General features: G+C 35.3%; 1 protein-coding gene and 1 pseudogene across 3 annotated transcripts in view; both read right to left on the reverse strand.

Annotated features, from left to right (window-relative positions):
- The window catches only part of RANBP2 (RAN binding protein 2), a 93900-nt gene that overhangs the window by 24336 nt on the left and 47498 nt on the right, over positions 1 to 22066 (reverse strand). For all 3 annotated transcript variants that reach the window (XM_038550838.1, XM_038550840.1, XM_038550837.1), the window contains exons 7-19: positions 21205 to 21397; positions 17154 to 17241; positions 15152 to 15361; positions 14047 to 14228; positions 13784 to 13959; positions 13473 to 13596; positions 12639 to 12800; positions 12242 to 12379; positions 12017 to 12163; positions 9801 to 9980; positions 9638 to 9721; positions 4517 to 4652; positions 855 to 949 (exon numbers count right to left, since the gene is read on the reverse strand). In XM_038550838.1, coding sequence (XP_038406766.1) covers positions 855 to 949; positions 4517 to 4652; positions 9638 to 9721; positions 9801 to 9980; positions 12017 to 12163; positions 12242 to 12379; positions 12639 to 12800; positions 13473 to 13596; positions 13784 to 13959; positions 14047 to 14228; positions 15152 to 15361; positions 17154 to 17241; positions 21205 to 21397 — 1915 coding nt within the window. The remainder of the gene's footprint in view (positions 1 to 854; positions 950 to 4516; positions 4653 to 9637; positions 9722 to 9800; positions 9981 to 12016; positions 12164 to 12241; positions 12380 to 12638; positions 12801 to 13472; positions 13597 to 13783; positions 13960 to 14046; positions 14229 to 15151; positions 15362 to 17153; positions 17242 to 21204; positions 21398 to 22066) is intronic.
- On the reverse strand, positions 10345 to 11689 carry LOC102153183 (annotated as a pseudogene).

The following is a 22066-nucleotide window of genomic DNA, read 5'->3' on the forward strand; positions in this document are numbered from 1 at the left end:
CAATTCTCACAAACTACAAACATGAGCATTATAAGGTAAAGATATCATTAAGGTATGTATCACAGCATTGAGAGAAGACATTGCTTACAAAGATACTTACAGTTATACTCCTTTCTTGGTATATAATGGAAATTACCTTAACTAATGACAGAATTTTAAAAATCCAATTCTACAATAAATGCATAGAATAATTTTCTTCTTTATTCCTAAATAATGTGTCAAATGATGTTAACAATAATGATGATGATGATGGAGACTAACATTTATCAAGCATTTACTAATGTGCCTAATGGGCACTATCCTAAGCACTTTATATAATATCTCATTTTAATATCCTCAAAAACCCTATGAATTAAGGGATTATTATCCTCATTTTACATATGAGGCAACAAATGCATAGAGAGATTAAGAAACTTGCCCAAGGTCACAGTGAGAAGAGCCAGGGTCTAAATGCACCCAAGCTATCTGTCTTCAAAGCTTTGTAGCTCAACTATGGTTGTAATACTGGGTGTTAATAGACACCTACATAGCCACTTCAGGCCTAAAGTACTTACCACATAGTGGTTCAGCAAGGCCATTCTAGTTCTATTTCCGCCAAAAACAAAATGATGGAGGACCCATCATCAATACCACCACCACCCCATTTAGAAAATATTCTAAATGTTCACACGTATTGTAACATAAAAATAGGATGAATAAGAAGCATAACTTCTATATCTGGAAAGAAATTTAAAATATCTGTATCTTATGGGAATATAAGTTTTAATGCTGAACTACTTCTTGAATTTCTTTGAAGGAAGCCTGAACAATTAAAAAGGAGATATTTATAAATGTATAAATTATTCCTTTGTTACCTTTGTGGGAGTAACATTAGCTGCTGGTCTGAGAAGATACTGGGAATTATATGCTGGTGACTGACTATAATATACTGAAGGGCCAGTAGTTGCAACTAAAAAAAAAAAAAAAAAAAGAAAAGAAAAGAAAGAAAACAGTTAAAAAAGTCTATACTACAGTTAAGACTATCTAGGCAAGAACTATAAATTACAAAAGCAATAGAAATCAAAGAAAGATTTAACTATAGATTTTTTTAAATTTCTATACATCAAAATATACCATAAAGAAGATTATCAAATGACAAACTAGGAAAAAACCCTAAATATGACACATGAGGAGTAAGAGAGCAGCACCACAGTGGTCAACAAGAACAAGCGCCTCACAACAAGCATCAAAAAGGAGCCAAGAAGAAAGCGTTTGGTCCATTTTCTAAGAAAGATTGGTATGATATGAAAGCACAGTCTATGTTCAACATCAGAAATATTGGGATACACTGGTCACAGAAAGGACTTAAGGAACCAAAATGCATCTGATGGCCTTGGGACCATGTTTTTAAAGTGTGAGCCTCGAAAACTTTCAGGAAGATAAGGCTACATTTTATAAACTCAAGCTGAAAACGTTCCAGTCAAAAATCACCTGATAAATTCACAAAGAATCTCACAGGTAACCAAAATGTGTTTCCTTGGCTTAAAAAAAAAAAAAAAAAAAAAAAAGAAAGAAAAAAAGAAAAAAAGACACATCATGACCAACACTCATGCTGATGTCCAAACTATTTGTTCCATCAGTTTTGTATGAGTTTCACCAGGAAACCAACAACTAGAAGACACTCATGTTCAGGGCAAAGCTACCAACCATCATTTGCTTGATCTGTTTTATGAGAAAAGCTTTATCATAAAACAAAACAACTTAAAGACCATTTATGCCTTGTCGTGGAAGAAATGTAAACTGTGACCCAAGAGGGGCTAAACAATTGATTCTAGAAAGCCCTGAAAAAGACCAAGAAAAGACTAGTCAGTCTACTTATCTTCTCTTTACAGTGACTAGAAAAGTAAAAATTGCTAAAGAAGCCCAAGTTTGAATTTGGAAAACTAATGGAACTACCTGGTAAAGATGGTTATTGTGGAAACATTCTGGGGAGAAAAAAAGGAACAGAACACAGAACAAGCTAATGGATATGAGCCAAGAATCATAAAGTCTGAAAATTTAACTAGTGACTTTATCAGTGACTAGTGACTCTCCATAGTGGGGGAAAAAAAAAATTAAAGAGTTCTTATAAACCTACTAAAATTAATCTAACAGAAAAAAATACCAAATAAACAGATAACTCAGGAAATATAAAAGATTATAAAGTATTGAACATGTCTAGTATAAAAAATAAAAACTAATTATCATTTTTGTTTTTAAAAATTGAAGGTTTTTAGAAATTAGTAATAGTTAACACTAAGCAAGAATGCAATGAGATGGGCACTATCAGATAATGATGGGAAAAGAGTGTAAACTGGCATAGCTTTTCCGGAAAGTAATTTTCCAACACAAAAAAAAAATTTTTTAATACTCTAACAATCCTAAGAATGTGTCCACAGCATTATTTATAACAAACTGGAAATAGTAAGGGAATAAAATTTACAATGCTTCTACATGATGGGATACCCTGTATTCGTTAATAGTATTTTCAAAAAACATTTAAGAAAAATGTTCAGAACTCTGATATTTCAAAAACAGATCACTCATCTACTTACAACATAATAATGATAAAAATCTCACTAAAAATTCTTTACACATACAAAGAGAAAGGACCAGAAGGAAATGATCCAAAACGTTAATAGCATTCTATATGGTACAGTTAGTTTTTAGTATACATTGCTCAGGACTTCTGAATATTTCCTGTAAGTTTATTAATCAAGTTTTTTAATCATCTTACTAAAAAAAACAAATATACAATCTTGGTATATTTTTACTTTCATTAAGAAAAACAAAATGTGTGAGCACAGGAATGCATAACAGCGAACTTGAGCTCTCCTTTCAGGGCCACAAAGCTGCTTTGTGACCTTGTCAATTAGCTGTTTGGGGTCTCCATTTTCTCAACTGTAAAATGAGGATGTGCTGCTTCTACACATTTCATAGGGTAATTGCAAGAATAAAATGAGACAATGTGAATGTTATGTTTAACAACCAGAAGACCATTTATGTCTGTACACAGAAGAAATGGAAATTGTGACTCAAAAGGTGCCAAATGATCAATTCCACACAGCATTCAAAAAGCCCTAGAAAAGGCTAGCCAGTTTACTTATCTTCTCTATGCAAGGCTCTACATAGTGCACATGGTTTTTAAGTGAGCAATGTTTGAACTCTTGACATTTCATGTATTTATCTATGACTTATAACATTTAGTAAGTCTGACTTTACAAAGATTTATTTTGTCTGCATTTAGAAGACACTGTCAAAAGAGGATAGTGAGGCTGCCTTCAGTATGCCCCTATGGACCATCATATACATGTGCTCATCTAAACTGGAACATACTACTCTAAATCTTCCCTGGGTTAAAACCATTTAGGAAAAAAAGCATACTACTACCATTTCAGCAATCTATCTCATGCCAAAGAAACCTGTTTTTATTATCATTTCTGGCTGCCTGGGGGCAATATATCATACTATCAAATGGCTTTACATTTAAGATCACTCAAGTTTCAACCCTGACTCTACCAACAGTTAGCCATACAATAATGGATAAATTAACTAACCTTACTAAACCTATCTCCTCATCTATAAAAACAGAATTCATACAGCACCTCGGTGGCACAGTCGGTTACACATTTGCCTTCAGCTAAGGTCATGATCCTAGGGTCCTGGGATTTGCCCCATGTCAGGCTCCCTGCTCAGCCAGGAATCTGCTTCTCCCTCTTCCCCCTCCACCCCCAGCTTGTGGTATCTCTCTTGCTCTCGTTCTAATAAATAAAATCTTTAAAAAAAATGAACTCATGATGGCATCTACCATTCTGGGTTACCATGATTAAGTAAAATTACATGCACAAAGCACTTCTGCACACAGACAACCCACGGGACACCCCTCTTCATTAAGTGTTTACTATAACTCTAAGTAAATGCCTAACACACACCCACACATACAAAAATGTTCACAATAATGTGAGGCAAGTTTTATCCCCACATTTCTAGCACACAAACTGACTCAGAGATCACTATCTACTAGACAGCACAACTTCAAATTCCAGTATAGCCCAAGCTCCAACTCCTTCCTTATCGGTATGACCATTGCATTTCAAAATACACAAGATTTCCTATGAATATCATACCTCTTAGTATATCACCAAAATAATTCCAAAGAAGGTTTTATTTAGCCATCTCTTAATGCCTAACAATATCAGGTAACATTTGCCAAAAGTAAGGAATAGTTCTACCTCAGTGTCAGCTTCTCTGACATACATATTAAAGGTTTCTTTAAACCTTTATATACAAAGAGGTTAAGATAAAGCTTGTTTCTGCTTAGAGTTATAAAAATCTCAGTAATACCAAACACAACTTAAGAAACATATAAGCAGACATATATAAACATGTATATATACACAAATGTATATAGACAAGGTGAGTTCACAAGTTATTGTGTAAAGGAGGGGAAAGTACAGTGATTTTACTAAAATGTGGAATTATCTAGTTGCCAACTAACCTGTTAGTGGAGCTCCATGAAAAGTCTGGGATCCCTGATATCCATCAGGCACTGAATCTGGTCCATAATTCTCTGCAGGCCAACGATGAGGGGACCCTGAGTTACTACTATGTAGTTTCAACTCCTGCATTTCTTTCTGTTGGAGAAAGAAAACAACTGTAAGCAACTCTGTCATGCCAGAAACAGTGCTAGAGCAAATAAATATTTTAAATTTAGGTACTTTAAATACTTGATGTGTTTTTAGAGATTCGATATTCTAGTAAGATCTATGTATTAGGGGCCGATTTAAGAAAATGATCCTCAATTTGTTAAAATTTATTTCCTCCCATTCTTTCATTCCTTAGTACCATATTACCAAATTCATTCCAGATTACAGTTAGCTATCACCTAAACTGATAACCTCCTAGATGGCTTCATCTCCATTTCCATTCCACACTTGCCTAAATTAATCTTTCCAAAGTTAAGGTTTGCTTTAAGATTTTATTTATTGAGAGAGAGAGAGAGAGAGACAGTGAGGAGAGAGCAGAAGCAGAGGAAGAGGAAGAGGGAGAAGCAGACTCCCCACTGAGCCCAACAGAGGGCTCAATCCCAGGATCCTGGGATCATGACCTAAGCCAAAGGCAGATAGATGCTTAACTGAGCCACCTAGGTGCCCCTAGAGTTGAGCTCTAGCCAAGACACTTCCTTGCTCAAAAACACAAGTACCTACAAATTAAACTTCTCTGATATTTTTGGTCCTCAGAAGTATTGCCCCAAACATCCTTCTAGCACCTCCTTTCCACTGTTTTCCTCTCCAGTCCATCTGGGCTACTCAATGTTCCAAATTACCTCCTGATACTATACACAATTGCTTAAAAATCCTTCAAGGTTGACGCTGTAATGATCCACTAGGAAAAGGAAAATAACTGTTACCTGCTTAGTATATATTAAGTATATAATCATATAGTCCAGGCACTCTAAATTCTCAATCCTTACCCAGGTAACAATATTAACTCACATCTTAAAATGAGGGAAAAAAGGATACAGGAAATAGCACAGCTAGAATTCAAACCAGATTTTACTCCAAATATGTTTTCATACCACCCTGCTGCCTACAGAAAACAGACATACTGTTTTCTAACAGTGGCTAGGTGGCTAGTTATCACATCTCTATTGTTTTACAGACAACTAAATGGCAACAGTCTCCCCAATCGCAGAAACTACAAAATGTCCCTTACAAAACAGGCACTTATCAAGAAACTACTTCTTTTTCCAAAGAAACTACAGTGGCATCAGTCAACAGTAGTTTTTGAAAACAGTATCAAATATCTGTATATGGGTCCAGGTATCTGACCAGCCTGCTGCAGGTAAGGTCACAGACACACCAGCATATCTGCTTTCTTCTTCTAAAAGTGTTTTCAAATAGGTATTTCCCAAAACCCTAAATACTGAGATCAGAAATATGTTGAATTTTCAAGTTAAATAAAATTTTCCCCATTCATCCATCTACTGTGTTTAGCCTAGATGCTACACATCCAAAAATTAGAAACTGATGGAATCACCTGGAAAAATTTAATAGTCACTACTGGTATCTGGACTGTAGTTTTGAACATGCAATTAATGCTATAATCATAATTTTAAAAATTCAAACACCTACAAAATGTGCTGAGAAGTGGTTTCAACAATTCTTACTCTACAGATGAAAAGCCACACAAATAGAAAAGTAATGAAGTGCTTGGCTCAGAGCATTAATTAGTGGCAGAGTTACCATTAAAACCCAGATTTTCAGAACACAGAGTAATGTTCCACTACACTTCTACAGAATACAACCCTGGGTAGCTGAACTTACAACCCAAAGGTGGTATGTAATATCATAATAGGCCACAATTGTATAAAACTAACATACAAAACTTTGTGCAAATCCAAAATTCTGTTTCCCTCCAAACAGCATTTTTGTTAGGTCTCTCACATTGCTGATAACACTGTAATAACCGCACACACATCAGGATTTACTTGCTGTAACTTCAAAACTATCGGTGCTTTAGTTCTTATCCAATGAGGATGAAACAACCTACTTGCACTTCTAATTCCAAATAAGTAAATAAAGCTTCTGTGAGCCTAACAGTTAAGATTACTTTCATAAAGCTAAAATAAGATCACAAATACATAGCCATTTCCTTACATAATTAAGTTATGTGGAACTCAGACCACATATCAATATCTAGCTACAAAATACGACACACACAACCAATCAGTCTGAGAAATGAACTCCTAGACCAAGATATGATTAGTTTATTTCTCTAGTTCAATTCGATCACTTGGGAACCACCTCTATATCAGGAATGCTGCTATGTTTTGGATAAAAGAATCTTTCCCTTTGAAGGATTCACACCTGGTGGAGGAAGCAGAAACAAGTAATTTAAAAAATGTGGTTAGGGGGATCCCTGGGTGGCGCAGCGGTTTGGCGCCTGCCTTTGGCCCAGGGCGCGATCCTGGAGACCCGGGATCGAATCCCATGTCGGGCTCCCGGTGCATGGAGCCTGCTTCTCTCTCTGCCTGTGTCTCTGCCTCTCTCTCTCTCTCTCTCTGTGACTATCATAAATAAATAAAAAAAAAATTAAAAAAATAAATAAAAAATAAAAAATAAAAAAAAAAATTAAAAATGTGGTTAGGGCCTAAAGACACATGAAAAGTTGCTCAACATCATAGAAAGGAAAATCAAAACCACAATGAGATATCACCTCGCATCTGTCAAGATGACTAAAATCAAAAACACAAGAAACAATTAAGTGCTGACAAGGATGTGGAGAAAACGGAACCTTCATACACTTGGTGGGAGTACAAACAGCACAGCAACTGTGGAAGACAGTTTGTGAGGTTCTTAAAAAATTAAAAATAGAACTACCATACGATCCAGTAATCATAATTCTGGGTATTTACCTAGAGAATATGAAAACACTAATTCAAAGGGATATATGCACCCCTATGTTTATTGCAGCATTATTTACAATAGCCAAATTATGGAAGCAGTACAAGTGGCCAATGAGAGATGGATAAAAAAGATGTGGTGTGCATATATACAAAGGAATATTATTCAGTCATTAAAAAGAATGAAATCCAGGACACCTGGGTGGCTCAGTGGTTAAGCATCTGCCTTTGACCCAGGGCGTGATCCTGGAGTCCCAGGATCAAGTCCCACGTCAGGCTCCCTACACCTGCTTCTCTCTTTGCCTATGTCTTCGCCTCTCTCTGTGCGTCTCTCACGAATAAATAAAATCTTCAATCAATCAATAGAAAGAAATCCTGCCATTTACAAAAATGTGGATGGATCTAGAGAGTATAATGCTAAGCAAAATAAACCAGAGAAAGACAAATGCCATATGATTTCACTTCTATGTGGAATGTAAGAAACAAAACAAAGGGGGGGGGGGGGATAAACCAGAAAAACACACTCAACTATAGAGAACAGAGGTTATCAGAGGGGAGATGGGTAAAATAGGTAAATGGGATTAAGAACACATTTATCTTGGTGGGAATGCAAATTGGTACAGCCACAATGGAAAACAGTACGGCGGTTCCTCAAAAAGTTAAAAATAGAGCTACCCTACCACCCAGCAATTATACTACCAGGTAGTTATCCAAAGGATACAAACATAGTGATTCAAAGGGACACATGTACCCCAATGTTTATACAGCAATGTCCACAATAACCAAACTATGGAAAGAGCCAAGATATCTATCAAGAGATGAATGGATAAAGATGTTTTTATATATATATATACATATATATATGTATATACACACACATATATATAACTATATATACTATATATATAGTTTTATATATAAAACTTCAAAATATATTTTCTATATATGTGTGTATGTATATGTTTTATATATACATATATAAAATGCTTTTTATATATACACACATACACGTGCATGCACACACACACACCAGAGTATCACTCAGATATCAAAAAGAATGAGATCGGGGATCCCTGGGTGGCTCATCGGTTTAGCACCTGCCTTCGGCCCAGAGCATAATCCTGGAGTCCCGGGATCAAGTCCCACATCAGGCTCCCTGCATGGAGCCTGCTTCTCCCTCTGCCTGTGTCTCTGATTCTCTCTGTGTCTCTCATGAATAAATAAAATAAATTATTAAAAAAAAAAAAAAAAAGAATGAAATCTTGCCGTGTGCAATGACATGGATGGAACTAGAGGGTATTGTGCTCAGCAAAATAAATCAGTCAGAAAAAGACAAATACCATATAATTTCACTCATAGGTGGAATTTAAGAAACAAAAGGATGAACATAGGGGAAGGGAAGGAATATAAAATGAGATAAAAACAGAGAGGGAGAAAAACCATAAGAGACTCTTAACTATAAGGAACAAACAGGGTGACTGAAGGGGAGTGAGTGGGGGGAATGGGGTAATTTAGTGATGGGCATTAAGGAGGGCACCTGGGCAGCCCCGGTGGCGCAGCGGTTTAGTGCTGCCTGCAGCCTGGGGTGTGATCCTGGAGACCCTGGATCAAGTCCCAAGTCAGGCTCTCTGCATGGAGCCTGCTTCTCCCTCTGCCTGTGTCTCTGCCTCTCATTCTCTCTCTGTGTCTCTATGAATAAATAAATAAAATCTTTAAAAAAATAAAATAAAATAAATAAACCTCGGCTTTAAAAAAAAAAAAAAAAGGAGGGCACCTAATGACCTAATGCAATGGGCACTGGGTGTTACATACTACTGATGAATCACTAATTCTACCCCTGAAACTAACAATACACTATATGTTAACTTAATTGAATTTAACTTAACTGAATTTAAATAAAGAAAATTTTTAAATAAAAAAATACATTTAATTTGATAAGCAGAGTAATATACAGAATTGTTAAATCACTATATTGTACATCTAAAATTAATGTAACACTAGGTTAACTATACTTGAATTAAAGTTTAAAAATTTAAATTAAAAAATAGGAAAAATAATATGGTTAATTTCATGGTAGACATATACAAAACAGGAGGACTCTACAGTAGAATGGCAAAGGGACATTTTGAACAACTTTACAAAGAAGTGAGGGAATAGTCAAAGAAGAAACCTGGGAATAAGAGAGGCACAGTTTAAAGATATTAAGTAATTTACCTTAATGGCCTCTACTTGTTGGCAGATCATTTTCAGTAAAGAATTTTGATCTTCTGCCCATCGAGGTGGAGTTTTGGGAGAAAACTAAAAAAATAAAAAAATATTTAAAGCATTTAGAATGGAAACTATTCTGCAATGGAGGGATTCATTTCTTTCTACTTACCTTGTAACTTTTACTTGGTGATAGAGAATATATACTGGGAGATGGTGTAGAATGTTTTATTTCTGAATCTGCATTTCGCAAAGAACCATTTTTATAAAGAGCACCTCCTTCACTATAGTCATCGAGTTCCTGCATAACCGAATTAAGCATCTCTTTTACGGACTCCAGTGGCACAGGCAACTAAAAACAAAAGGCATGAATCAAGGGCTTTGGTTTGCAAAAATAAACAACTCTGAAATAAATACAAAGACTTTATCTTACTAATTTACTTACATGTTCTTACTTTTGTATAATAAGCATTTAATACTTTACATAGGAACACACATGAAACTGCTGTATGATCTAAAGTCTTCTGACGCTAAAGTGTGATGTTTTTCTCTCTCTTGTTAACAATAATGGTAGAGGAATGTTAACTTGGGAAGTTTTTCCACATGAACAAAATAAGCTACTGTTTTTATTTTTATTATTTTTGAATTTTTTATTAATTTTGAATGGGGAGAGAAACACAGATGCCAGAATGTACCAGACAATATCATCCCTAATATAAGAGCAGCAACATGAATTAATCAACAAATGATGTTTAAGGATGAATACAACTAAAGTTAATACCATGATGACAGTCTCAAACTGCTGACAGAAAAAATAAAGTCCATAGCAAATGGTAAAGATGAGAAGAAATGTTCTGAAGGTGTCAGCAACTACTTTTAATTTCAGTGAAATGTTTAACTGCCAAATTAACAGCGGTCCTTAGGCTGCAACATTTGCTTTATTTTTTATTTATTTTTTCTTGATTAAATGTATTTATTCACAGCATGCCTGATTCTGTGACAAGCAGGCCTGTACCCTGGTCATTCTGGCTTGAAAGGGCAGTGTGTTCTGTGGACAGGACAGGTGCCTGCAGCTCTACTTCTTAAACTCCACCTGTGTGTACACCTTGGTGATGTCATGGTACCTGCCCTCAGGGGGCTGGTAGCTGAAGATTGGTGGTGTGTAATCTGGCCCTTCTCTTTCAAAGGGGAACAAATTGGGGTCCCACTTGATAGCTAGCCTCCGCATGTAGCTCTGGGGATATGAGTAGCAGCATATCCTGCAGAGCTTCCTGCTGGGACTCAAGCATGGATGTGATGGCATCCCTCTCCTTCTCGTGTTCTTGATGCTTGTAGAGGGACCACTTCTTGAGAAGCAGAGCTCTCTGCTCACTCTCTTCAAAAGGGAAGCTCCATGTTAGGCCGCTGTCTTGTTTTATCCAAGAGCTTCTTCACAGGTGTAATAAAATCTTCAATGGGAATTAGCTCTTGGCTAGCTTTCTCCAGTCATCTGATCCTTTTTTTCAAACAGTCCTTTACTGCTTGATCTTTTTAGGATTTACCTTTTTCTTCTTTCGTAGAAGTTCTACTCTCATGGGAATGAGCTCCCAGGACAGTAACGCAGCTCGCTGTTGGGTCTCTCTCATGTGTCTGCCAAGTGCCCAGAAGCCCGCTCCACAAGCGCAGAGTACAAGCGGAAACTCCAGGGCCGCGATGGCCACAGCCCATCTGCCGCTCACTGCTTTATTTTTTCAGATTTTATTTATTTATTTATGAGAGAGACACAGAGACGGGCAGAGACCTAGGCAGACGGAGAAGCAGACTCCCTGCAGAGAGCCCAATATGGGACTCGATCCCAGGATCACAACTTGACTCAAAGGCAGGTGTTCAGTCACTGAGCCACCCAGGTGCTCCTGCAGTATTTGCTTTGATTACATTGCCAAGATAACAAAAAAATGAATGTTCTGCCTTATAAGCCTTTTCTAAATTCCCTAACAAGTACTTTTGTAGGAAAAAAGCTAGATTCCCAAGTTTAAAAAAAGAAACACCGGGAAGCCCCGGTGGCCCAGCGGTTTAGCGCCACCTTCAGTCCAGGGTGTGATCCTGGAGACCTGGGATAGAGTCCGACATCAGGCTCCCTGCATGGAGCCTGCTCCTCCCTCTGCCTGTGTCTCTCTCTCTGTGTGGGTCTCTCATAAATAAATAAAATCTTTAAAAAAATGAATGAATGAATGAATGAATGAATGAAGACCAAACCTAAGAAAAAGCAATGCTAATATATACACACCACTTCTGTGCACTAATAAGTATTACTGAGTATTTTTGAAATTATCAAACTATAAAATCAAAGCAAAAATAGTTACCATCCAGCTAGCAACAGCAAGAAAGTACAAACAGCCTGCAGCTTACCTTCTTGGCCACTGAAAGATTGGAATCGCTGTCATCTAAAATCTTTATTAGGTAGTCCCTGGCCTTTCTCAGGTAATTTTTACACTCTTCTTGTTCTTCAGGAGAAAGGGTATCATTTTCAATGTCTTCCGCTTTTCTGTGAAAAATCTATACAAAAATGCTTTTATGAAACAATTAGGTTTTTAAAACAAAAAGCTTTTAATTCACGTATCACCATCTACTTACCAATGCAAGATTCCAGTAAGAAACAACATTTTTTACAGATTCAAAAGCAGTCATAGCATCTTCTATATTTCCATTAACTACATCCAATATAGCAAATGTTATGTGTGCTTCTTCCTCGTATTCGCCAACTTCAGATGCCTAAACACATTTAGTAATTTTTAGTCCAACTGCGTCTCCCCAGAATATCAAACCCAAGTGATTTCCCAAAGATTTTACATGATCTAAGTAACAGCTCAGTCTTCTTTTCTACTATATTTTGTGATAGCTAGTGGGTTTTGAAAACAAGAAAAGGAACAAGTATCCAGGCAATTGACTTAAACAGTTTGTAATTCTATTTCTTTGTTTGTAAACTGGAAATTCACATTTCCAGTTCATTCACAAAAGGATCTTCCATTACCTGAATGTCTGCACTATGAAAATGTTTAAACAAAGGGTCCGTAGGTTCAGGAATACTGCTCTTCTTTTTGATTGTCTTCAACATTGGCAAAACTTTTTTCCAATAATGAACACTTCTGCCTATGTATTCCCGCTGATCATAAAAAGAATTAAGACCACTGCCCTAAAAGAGAAAATTGGAAGCACACATCCTAAGGAACACAAATAATAGAATCTAAAAATTCTTTTATAAATGGTCGGAACAACTGGTTAAAATTTCAAATCAAGGCAAAACAGAATCTCAAAAGTCATAGGCCTCACATACCAATCACCTTAATACCAGGGATCATTCTAGACCCAACTTTCAAACACTTTCAATGATACTACCTAATGAAGTAGCCCTGTCTATTTTTTAAAGGTTGCCATTTAACATAGCCCAAACCTGCCACTCTGTGTCACAGTTTGGTCACAGAAATAAACATCCACACCTAACTTTGCCATAGAACAGTCCTCAAATATTTATAAAGATCTACAATGCCCTTAACCTACAGAGCCTTCTGTTATCTACATGTAAAAAAAAAATTTCAGGCTGGATAATAATTATCGTAACTTAATTATTTAGTGGTAATAATAACAGCTAATATTTATATAACATTTACTGTGCCAGGTACTATTCAAAGTGCTTATATATTTTAACTATTAACTATTTTGTGGCAATATTTAAAAAATACATTTCACCTAGCATAATGTAAATAAGCTCTTACTGTTTCTCTGAACTAAAAGACTCATTGAAAAGTTTAGGATTTTTAAAAATTAGGTAATGTTCTTAAAAATGCTTACACTTTAACAAACTCACCGTTTTCTGAAGGCATTTTGCCCAATGCACAAGCAGGGCAGGCTGAAGGCCATGTTTTTCCTGTCCCCTTAGTGTGTTTATATCATGCTGAACTAGAAGTCGCAATTTTGCTGTAGTTCCAGGTCTAAAAAAAGTTTAATAAAACCGATTTATAAACACGCAGTTTAAAACTTACATGTACATTAATCATGACAAACTCAACCTTCACATGAGAATTAAATACCTAAGGCAGGAAGTTTTTAAATTAAATAGACTATTAGGTTAAAAACTTAGGCAATGAGTTAAAGGAATACTTTTATTTTGCTACTTACACTGTTTTTCTGTGAATTAGATTACAAACTGCATCCCACCAAGATTTTTGTCTTTCTGTACAAAGCTGTTTACACACAGGAAGTGGCAAGCATAGTGGCTGATAGAAGCTATAGTGAGAACTACATTTTTCCTTTAATTGTAAGTGGCTGGTATATATAACTCCAAGTAGAAATACCTGTTTCATTTAAAGAAAAATCAATTTAAGTTAGAAAAAAAATTAAACAAAATTCAAAATACTTAATTTGTTAAAATCTTTGCTTACTTCAAGATCTAAAATACATATTGATTCGGGTGCATTTGTTTCAAGTCTTGAGGTTTCCTGGGGCAAATGATGAAACAGCTGCTTTAGCCATTTTCGAACTGCAGGTAAGGCAGACAATGAATTCCACTGTAAGCCAAGCCATGTAAGGTGCTGAAGATTACCATTATGTGCTCGAATGGCACCTGAAAGGAGAAAACTGGCTTGAGGTTTTGGAAATTTTGCTTGTGCCATCAGTTTTGTCAATTACATCTTAATTTTATAATTACTTTTCTATATTGAAGCTGGGGCAAATTCTTTGCTAAGTCTCATGTTCTTATTAAAGGTATTCACACTCCATATTTAGGAAATTTAGTAGCAACAGTTATGATGAAGAAAGCTCTTTTCAAGTCCATTTAAGAGAAAAAAGGTACTCCCTAGAACTCAATAAAACACTGTATTGACAGAAGCCACCCCCAGTAAGAAAACCTGAAACTGAATTTTCCTTTCAGTAGAGAGTCATTAAGACAATGAGATACCACTTTATTAATAACCTTGGGAGAGTAAAAATATCTTTTCTTCCACAAGAAATTGAATACCAAAAAAGTTATGGGCTTTTAGACGCATAAAGAGGTACAACCTTTCTGGCAATATGGCAATTTGCAAGAGACTTAAAAGTGTTCATCAACCTTATTCCAGTAATTCTGGTTTTAAGAAAACTCCATGGAAAATTTTGAAATAAAGATACTTTATTTTTCATAGTGAAAAAACTGAAAACATATTAGATGTCAAGCAGCAATAAGTGGCAAACAAATTATGGCTAACTCATATAATGTATTATATTGCCATTAAAAGTTGTTATTTACAAAAACAGATAAAGAGAGAATCCATGAAAGAAGACAATCCCATGTACAGTATAAACCACTATTTAGAAGAAAAATATTCCACCACTAGCACTACCAACTCCTTACACCATCCTATCCCCCCAAAAAACCTCAAATGGATACAGGGAAATATTATATCATTATCTATGGGTAATGAGATTATGAGATTGTTTCTATTTGCTTTTAATCTCCTAAAATAAAAGGATTAAGATACAAAATGTTTACTTTAAAAAGATACTACTTACCAACATCATATCTAGCCAAATCATCAGGCTCTGGTGCTTGCACATCAATGTTTCCAATATCATCATTACCAAGAAAAGATCTATCCTTAAGTGACTGACTAGAAAACAGAGCATCATACAAAGCAGACTGCCCACTTTTATTGGCGAAGGATTCTACAACCTCTTTTAAAAAATCTTGCTTATCACGACTTAAGTTTAGCAGCATGTGTCCTGAAAAACAAATTATTTCCATCATTTAAAAAACATTGTTTTTACTCGCATCTCAACATTTTCTTTCATAGGAAACTCAACAGTTTCATTCATACTCTGAGGAGAAAAAACATGATTATCTCAGAATTAATCTGCCAATCCAGCAACCACAACTGAACAAAAAAGAGTGCTCATGCAAAAAATGGACACAGACTAAGGTTTGTTATCTATATCTAGAGTGAAAGGAAAGACAAGACCAGAATATGTCTGAAAAATGCCATAAGTATTTAAAGTGTGTCATTTAAGTGGCCATAGGAGAACAGAGTCAAGCTCAAGTTCTCTAATTTGATAAACTGATTTTTAAAGCTAGCCGGAAAGAATCATCCTTAAAAAAGCTTTTAGAATAATTAATTCCAGGGTGCACTCCTAGAGATTCTGATTCCACAGGTTTGGGGTGAGGAATCTATTTTTAAAACACTCCTTGGATGAAGTTCTAGTACACGCTCTAAAATGCTAAACCCTGAAAACACTATGCTAAGTGGAAGAAGTGTCAGTCACAAAGGAGCACATATTAGTCACAAAAGACCACATATCATATGATTCAATTTACATAAAATGTCCAGAATAAGGCAATCTAAAGAGATAGAGTATTAGTGGTTGCCAAGGACTAAAGGGTTTGGGGGAAAATGGTTATGAGGTTTCATTAGGAGATGATGAAAATGTTCGAAAATTGATTGTGGTAATGGATGCACAATTCTGTGAACATACTAAAAAACCATTGAATTGTACATTTAAATGAATTATATACAATGTGAATTTCATCTCACTTAAGCATTTAAAAAAAAAAAAAAAACACATTCTTTGGAGCAATTCTGCTGGTCAGTCAGGTCTGGTTAGCATCTGACTTCTCTCTCTGAAAATCTGCAGACAAGTTCAGGAATATATAGATCAAGACATTAAAACACAGTTCATTTTACTAGCTGTGACACTCTGCAGAAGTATCTGTAACAGCCTTGCAAAGGTAGACAGGAGACAAAAGGAAAAAAATACAGCCATTTCTTCAAGGACTGAAAGTCCACCTCCCACAAAATAGGTTGTAGGATGGAGAAGCAATATATACTTTGAACAGGAGCCTAACTACAAAGCTTAGAGTAACTTTAATAATACTACTTGATCTTTACAAAGTTCATTCAATTTTTATATCAAAACTGCTTCTTACATAAAAAGCATTATGTCTCTTCAGTTCATTGCTAAATTTGCTAGCTACATAAACATCCTGAAGTTTCTAACTCAGCAAAACCAGATAATACGTAATAGGCCTTTTAAGATCCATCCAAATAGTCAAAACTGGGAATAAATTTACAAACGCCAAAAGCCTAACAGTATGTAAATGTATATATATCTTCCATCTTCTTTACTATGTTGTCAGTTTCTCAAGAAATCCATAGGTTCTTCATCTTTATATCTCCCATAGGAGTATCTTATAAATTACTAATGCTAAATGGGTGGTGAAATTATTCTTAGTTCAGGAAGTGCTTTAAAATATTCAGAATGGAGGCTCTAGCAGCTAGATAAAGGAGGGAGGTTTGGTTAAAGAGTTTCTCCATCCAGGAGCAAAATGTATCAAACATTTGTTACCTTCTGAACTAGATATTTCTTCTAATTCTGTATCTCTTGCCCTCATCCAGTATGGCAAAAAGAAATTAGTGATTATGACACATTCTCTCCTAAGCAAATAGAAGATTATCATTAAGAGTGCTCTAACAGAGAAATTTTCTTTTCTTTTTAAAATAAAATTAAACATTACTATTACCTGATTGGCTCAGACGATCATAGGCCATCATTTCCACCAGATTTTGTCCAACTTCTCCTTTTATTAATTTAATCTTTGGTCTTGGAACCTGATAATTTTAGAATCAAAAGTCCTTTATTTAGTGATACCCATATTTTAATAGTAAGATGTTCCTTTCTATTACATTGTGATTTTTTGATGACAAAACAGTTAACCAATGGTTAAACTAAGTTGGGAGTTGCAGTTTTCCATTGAAAAAAACTGAAGAGGGAATTCAGATAATATGTAAAAAGTGTCTACAAAAACTAACTTCTGAGGAATTACTTTCTACTACAAAAGCATCTTTGCATGCCACACTATATATAGCACCTTTTCAAAAAGTATGGATAATATGGGATACCACTGGGATAAGGTGGGACAACCAAAGGACTCCAAGCCACATCCTATGAAGAGCTGAAAAATGAGGAACAGAATGACGAGAAAATACAATAGCTCCCTTCAGATAAGAAAGTTATCTATTAAAAAGTTTGTTTTTAAATAGCACGAAAAGAAAAATAACATCAAGAGGTAACAGGTTTGAGAAGTGCTATTTTACTCCACATAAGGGAGCACCCAAGACCCAAACCATCAAAAATGCATTGGGCTATATGGTGAAAGTAGTGAATGTTCATCATTGAAAATATTCAATCACAGGCAAGGGCCACTTACTAGAGATATTCTAAAAGTAATACAGGGGTGGCTAGAGTAACTGCTGTTAAATTTCAATTATTTTCTTAATTGGTAGTGAGGGTTTAGTTTGGTGCAACTTCTGTGAAGTCAGAAAACCGGCAAAAGCTCTAAATTATAAATGCATAGATACACTTTGATTCTTTTTTCAAGAATTTACTTTACTCATAAATTTAAAAATGTGAAATGGGGAGGCTCAGCGGTTGAGGGTCTGTCTTCAGCTCAGGTTGTGATCCCTGGGTCCTGGGATTGAGTCCTGCATCGGGCTCCCCGGAGGGAACCTGCTTCTCCCTCTGCCTATGTCTCTGTCCCTCTCTCTGTGTCGCTCATGAATAAATACATAGAAATCTTTAAGAAATAAAAAATAAAAAAATAAACATGTGAAATGTCACAAGTTATTCATTAAAGAATTATTAGAGGTAGCATAGCAAAAAAAAAAAAAGTAAAAGGAAACTAATGTCTTGGTTTTGTGAAGCTGGTTAAACAAACAAACAAACAAACAAAAAGACTAAAACTATGATACATCCATACAATGGAATGATATGCAATCATCAAAATAAATGAAGATGCAATACTCATGCTGTCTTTTCTATACTGACATGGAAATATCACCAATATTTATTTCATGAAAATAAGCAAAGGAAATAGGATGTACAGAATGCTGCTTTCTGGACCTTTTAAAGGGGAATGGGAGAGTATGTGCTTATCTATTTGCTTGCATAGGCATAAAAGTTTCACTTCTTGAAGAACTCACAAGAAATTAGTATCATTAGTTCCTCCAGGGAAGAGAAGTAAATGACTAAACAGAAGCAGGAAGGAGTTCTCACAGTATACTCTTCTACACCACTCGAATTTTAAACCTATGAATACAATCACTTCTTCAAAGAAGTTACTTCTTTAAAGGAAATATATTCATGAATCTAAAAGTTTCTGATTTTGAATTTTAAAAACATTAGTTTGACCTATGCTTTTAACCACAAGTTTTCTAAACATGATGGTAAATTGTCTCTGAAGATGTTGAAGAGCACACAAAATGAGAAACAAAATGTGACATTATTCTTTTTGCTTTCAAACTGAATTCAATTCATAAAACTGGCCCCTTTTACAGCTATCATTTGTGACTAAATAGTTATGAATCCACTCAGTCATATCCCAAGTCAACATTTCCTCATCAGAATTAAACAGTTTCAAGAGAGACTTTAATTCCTAGCTGAAATGCAGATAGACTAATAATACAGCATTCCCCTGATCAAGAGTCTAAAAAAAAATCCTACCATTAAAAAAGCTGCCCTAACATGATTTAAGGACTTCCATGCCAGTCCATGCTTCCCCTCTAAGTTTATAATCATTTGATAATTAAGCTTTATAAACACATAATAATCTAAGCATCTAAGAGGTCTCATTATTTATCCATTCAATGGAAATGTGTGGAGAGTAAAAGAAATGAGGTAGATGTCTATGTGCTAAAATGGGACAAGAGAAAATGAAATAAGATACTAGACAGCAGAAAAAGTATACTTTCACTGAGACAAAAGAGTTTTAAAAAGTAAAGATGGGATGTAGATTATGCTTGCATATGCTGACAAACTTCTAAATAACAAAAAATCAGTAATATTGTCTTGTGACTAAACAGTCAAGAAGATGGGAGTGGTTTGAGAAAGAAATTTACTATTAAAAAGGATCAAAGTTTAAAACAGTTGACTGTATTAACTTTAAAAATCATGTATATTTGGGCAGCCCAGGTGGCTCGGTGATTTAGCACCACCTTCAGCCCAGGGCATGATCCTGGAGACCTGGGATTGAGTCCCACGTTGGGCTCCCTGCATGGAGCCTGCTTCTCTCTGCCTTGTGTCTCTGCCTCTCTCTGTGTCTCTCATGAATAAATAAATAAAATCCTTTTTTAAAAATTAAAAATAAAAAAATAGGGCAGCCCGGGTGGCTCAGCAGGTTTAGCACCGCCTTCAGCCCAGGGCATGATCCTGGGGACTAGGGATCGAGTCCCATGTCAGGCTCCCTGAATGAAGCCTGCTTCTCCCTCTGCCTCTCTCTCTGTGTCTCTCATGAATAAATAAAATCTTTTTTAAAATAAATAAATATTAAAAAATTAAAAAAATAAAAATCATGTATATTTTAAAAATTTAAGATTCCAGTTTCCATTAAAAATAATGTCACCTACTTTAAGATTCTTTAAAATAATAATCTAAGAACCTTTTAGTGCCTACATAAGTTAGCAAACTTCATTAACTTCACTAATTTTCACTAATACATATAATCTTCATGAACCTAAATGCTCCTGCTGTGCAAATAGGAACACTTAACCTTGTGAGCTGAATATCAAATGTTAAAAAAAAGATCAATACAATATAAACTAGAAGGAGCCTTCCCTAAAAATAATTCTACAGTGAATCCTCTTTACTTTCCCTCAAGAAAAAGATAGTTCTCTAAAACTACCAATGATTTTTATAAGCCAGGCTTTCATTTTTTAGCAGACTGCTTATTTCTTCTCATTTTGGAATTAATGTAGGGTTCACTAAAGAAAACATTAAAACTACAAAAATAGAGTGGGAAGGAATGATAGCCAGCATCTCATCATCTAAAAGTAATGGTTCACATTTTGGCATATTTCCTTCATATCATGTTCTATGTATAAAAAAAGGAATCATGTTTCCAAAAATATACTACTATATATTATATATAATGTTATTAACATATGTGTTTCAATTAACATTGAAGTGCTTGTGACAAAAACAGTCTTCTATCACAGCTTATGTAACCATCCCCAAAATTTACTTAATTAGGTTTCTGTGCAAGTTACGCATGCACATCTTTTTTTTTTTTTAATTTTTATTTATTTATGATAGTCACACACACACACAGAGAGAGAGAGGCAGAGACATAGGCAGAGGGAGAAGCAGGCTCCATGCACCGGGAGCCCGACGTGGGATTCGATCCCGGGTCTCCAGGATCGCGCCCTGGGCCAAAGGCAGGCGCTAAACCGCTGCGCCACCCAGGGATCCCTGCACATCTTTTTGAATCAAATTTTACCCATCTTTGAGATTATCTCCTTATTACAGGTTCCCAGAAATGGCAGAATAAAGATCAAACTCTTCACAGTAGTCTTCCAGTTAAAGTCATAGCAATAGAGACTGACACCAGCAATGTATCAACATATCTATTTCACCTCATTAATGCTGTGTACATCTTGTTACTTTCCACCTAACAAATTAACTATTTTGACTTCAATTCTTCAGATTTATTAATAGTTCTAATATATACCAGGATACACCTCCAAGTGAAATACAGCAGTCTCACAGTGAAATATCAACCAAAACTAGAAAAAACTTACCTGAAATGCTATGAGATAGCACAATGTGGCCAGTTCAGAGAGAGCTCGCCATTGCACTTCACTATGCTGACCCATCTTCAAAAGTAGAGAACCAGCATGCATGTAGAAATGTCCTTTTACTTCTAAAAAAGTAGCTGAGAGCTCATCATTTCCACCCACACAAGATTTCACAGACTGAAGAGCACTATCAAAACTGCAATATTAAATTATTAAACAGGTATTAAACCCATTGCATTGTGAATAATCATGGTTTCATGAATTATCATCTTCCACAAACTAATACTCCTTATTCTCTATAAATTATGAATCATCTAGTGTTTATTTTTATTCAGTATACTTTCTATACTTCAAGCTTAACCTCTAGAAGGTCTTAATCCAGTTACTACAGCCCTCTAATCACAGAAAAGATATAAATCAAATGACAAATTTATGGACTATGATGAAATTTTCATAACTGACCACAATAAAGATGGAAAACTAAAATGTTTTCTAGTTTATTACTGACCATATGGTTTCACTATTTAATTCAAAGTTGAAATTTCTCAAATTAGACATGTCATTCTCAAATTATAAATAAATAACTGATAAGATATTTAAGTTATCAATAACTGCTCTTCTTACTACATAGATGACTACAGGCCTAAATTGTATTTCTCATTATTATCTGTAAATGTACTATTAGTGCTTCTAAATCCAAATGGTGAAACATGTAACAGAAATGTGAAGCATGATTTCTAAGTAGGTTTATATGAGGGGAGTTCTAGGAACCCCTAGAGTTTCTCAAGACCAATTCAGGGTATCTGAGAAGTTTAAATTATTTTTATAGTACTACTGAGAAATGGTCTTTTCCACCCCCATTTGC

Source organism: Canis lupus, chromosome 10 (genome assembly GCF_011100685.1).
Source record: "Canis lupus familiaris isolate Mischka breed German Shepherd chromosome 10, alternate assembly UU_Cfam_GSD_1.0, whole genome shotgun sequence".
Taxonomy (NCBI): Eukaryota; Metazoa; Chordata; class Mammalia; order Carnivora; family Canidae; genus Canis; species Canis lupus.